The sequence below is a fragment of the Limulus polyphemus genome, unplaced genomic scaffold (assembly GCF_000517525.1).
Source record: "Limulus polyphemus unplaced genomic scaffold, Limulus_polyphemus-2.1.2 Scaffold2455, whole genome shotgun sequence".
Taxonomy (NCBI): domain Eukaryota; kingdom Metazoa; phylum Arthropoda; class Merostomata; order Xiphosura; family Limulidae; genus Limulus; species Limulus polyphemus.
Window position 1 is genome coordinate 17,666 of NW_013668065.1, and position 2,125 is coordinate 19,790.

The 2,125-nt window shown below is 33.2% G+C and overlaps 1 protein-coding gene across 3 annotated transcripts in view; it reads left to right on the forward strand.

The window, feature by feature from the left end:
• The window catches only part of LOC106467000 (dual 3',5'-cyclic-AMP and -GMP phosphodiesterase 11A-like), a 30,942-nt gene that overhangs the window by 11,726 nt on the left and 17,091 nt on the right, over window positions 1-2,125 (forward strand). For all 3 annotated transcript variants that reach the window (XM_022395080.1, XM_022395081.1, XM_022395082.1), the window contains 2 exons: window positions 1,025-1,100; window positions 1,440-1,507. In XM_022395080.1, the coding sequence (XP_022250788.1) occupies window positions 1,025-1,100; window positions 1,440-1,507 (144 nt within the window). The remainder of the gene's footprint in view (window positions 1-1,024; window positions 1,101-1,439; window positions 1,508-2,125) is intronic.

Below are 2,125 nucleotides of genomic sequence, written 5' to 3' on the forward strand. Positions count from 1 at the left end.
TCCTCTATCAATTGAATTTTCAAGAAACCTCTCAGCTGTAACAGAAGTGCCTTTTTTTAATCTTGAACAAATATTTCCCTATGGCAAACGATCGCACTTTACTGTGATTTTCTAACGTGTTTTCAATATCAAAATCCTCTATCAATGGAATTTTCAAGAAACCTCTCAGCTGTAACAGAAGTGCCTTTTTTAAATGGATTCCCAGTTAGGGTTTGTTTTCTTAGTAGACTATTCGTTTCTCGGTGGATTGAATAAGACTCGTGGCATTCCTTCTTCACAAGGAAGAGGAAAAATGTAGCAATAGTGATACTTTTTGTTACTCCGATTGAGACCACATTCGACAATCAAATTTTTATTTTTTATTTTTATTATTTAACAAGCCCCCCAGTGGCATAGCGGTATGTCTGCGGACTCACAACGCTAGAAACCGGGTTTCGATACCCGTGGTGGGCAGATCACAGATAGCCCATTATTTAACAAAAATACAACAATACAGAAACAAAAAAAAAAACAGTCGCTTCTTCGTCATCGAACGTTTTCTACCGTGTCAAAGTGTTGCACGTGTGAATATACAGGGTATTTTAACAAATTCAATTACGCAGGCTGTGAAGATTGCATTTTTCCAATTACCATATCTTCAGTGAAAAATAACTTGCTTAAGTCTCCATCAGAAAAGCGCCTGAATGTCGTCTTCTCCAAGCAGATACATCCCACAAGTACTCCTAAGCCAGTAACGTCTACGAGGACTAGTACTGCATGAGACCAAACTCAATGTGCGTTTAAGTGACATATAAACGTTGAAACGATCACACGTGATTGTCATTATCCAGAAACTTCGAGACAGAAATTTTGATAGCAAATAACACCATAAAACATAAAACCATTCCAATTTATAGAGTGTCACGATGAAGAATAAAATTCTGCTAGTAAATAGAACATTAGAAATAATAATAATAATAACGAGAGTTTGGGAACAATGAAATTTCTTATGACTTCATAAAACTGAAATGCAACCGTTTTCTAGATATCCGGAGAATCGGGACGTCATATCCGGTCACTCTTATGCATGCCAATCAGAGAGAGGGATTACAAAATCATAGGTATGATTCGTTAATAACTCACATTTATACTTAATCAATAGATATATATATATTATTAAAGGATTATAAAATTATAGGTATGATTTCGTTAATAACTCACATTTATACTTAATCAATAGATATATATATATTATTAAAGGATTATAAAATTTTAGAGCTGTAGTTATCAGTTAAAAAGCCAGATCACAAGTTGCTACGAACACCATTTTAAAGTACAAAACATTACAAAGCAAAGTCTGACACACCGAATTAGGATAGGTTTGATTTAAAGCATAATCAACAATAGTATATATATATATTAGTTTACTTAATGAAAGATAATTATTTTTTGTTCTCTAGGTGTGGCAACAATCATCAATCGATTAGACGGTCTTGTGTTTGACGAAAATGACGAACAACTCTTCAAGGTAATGAAATCATTGTTATCATATTTAACATTTTCACGAATATTGCATTATTTTGGGGGTATTTCACTCTACTTAGAGATGGTTATTTGGTACGACGAGAATGTCGGCCCTTTTAACCTCTACTCAATCGCAATGTCCGCAAAAACTGGAAGAAAAATAACCCGTGCACATTCCTTACTTCCCGAACTCTCTGTCGAAAGATTTGGGCACAAGAAACGAGCAAACGGTATTGAAATCTGATTCTTTCACACATTGCATAGAAAATATGAAAAATAAATCAGATCACGAAAGCTGTTGTTCGAAACTCTGATTCAGAAAAACTAAGATGCAATTAGTTTTATCTAAAGGGCATTGTAACATTTGTCCAACCACGAAAATCATTAGAACTGAAAATGGATAAAAAAAAGATTGTTCTTTGATATTGTACCAGTTCTTCACGTTTACAACCACTTTATTAACAAAACTATTTACATTTTGAGAGTTTTAATTATCGCAACGTTTACAACCACTTTATTAACAAAACTATTTACATTTTGAGAGTTTTTATTATCGCAACGCTTATAACCACTTTATTAACAAAACTATTTACATTTTAAGAGTTTTTATTACCACAACGTT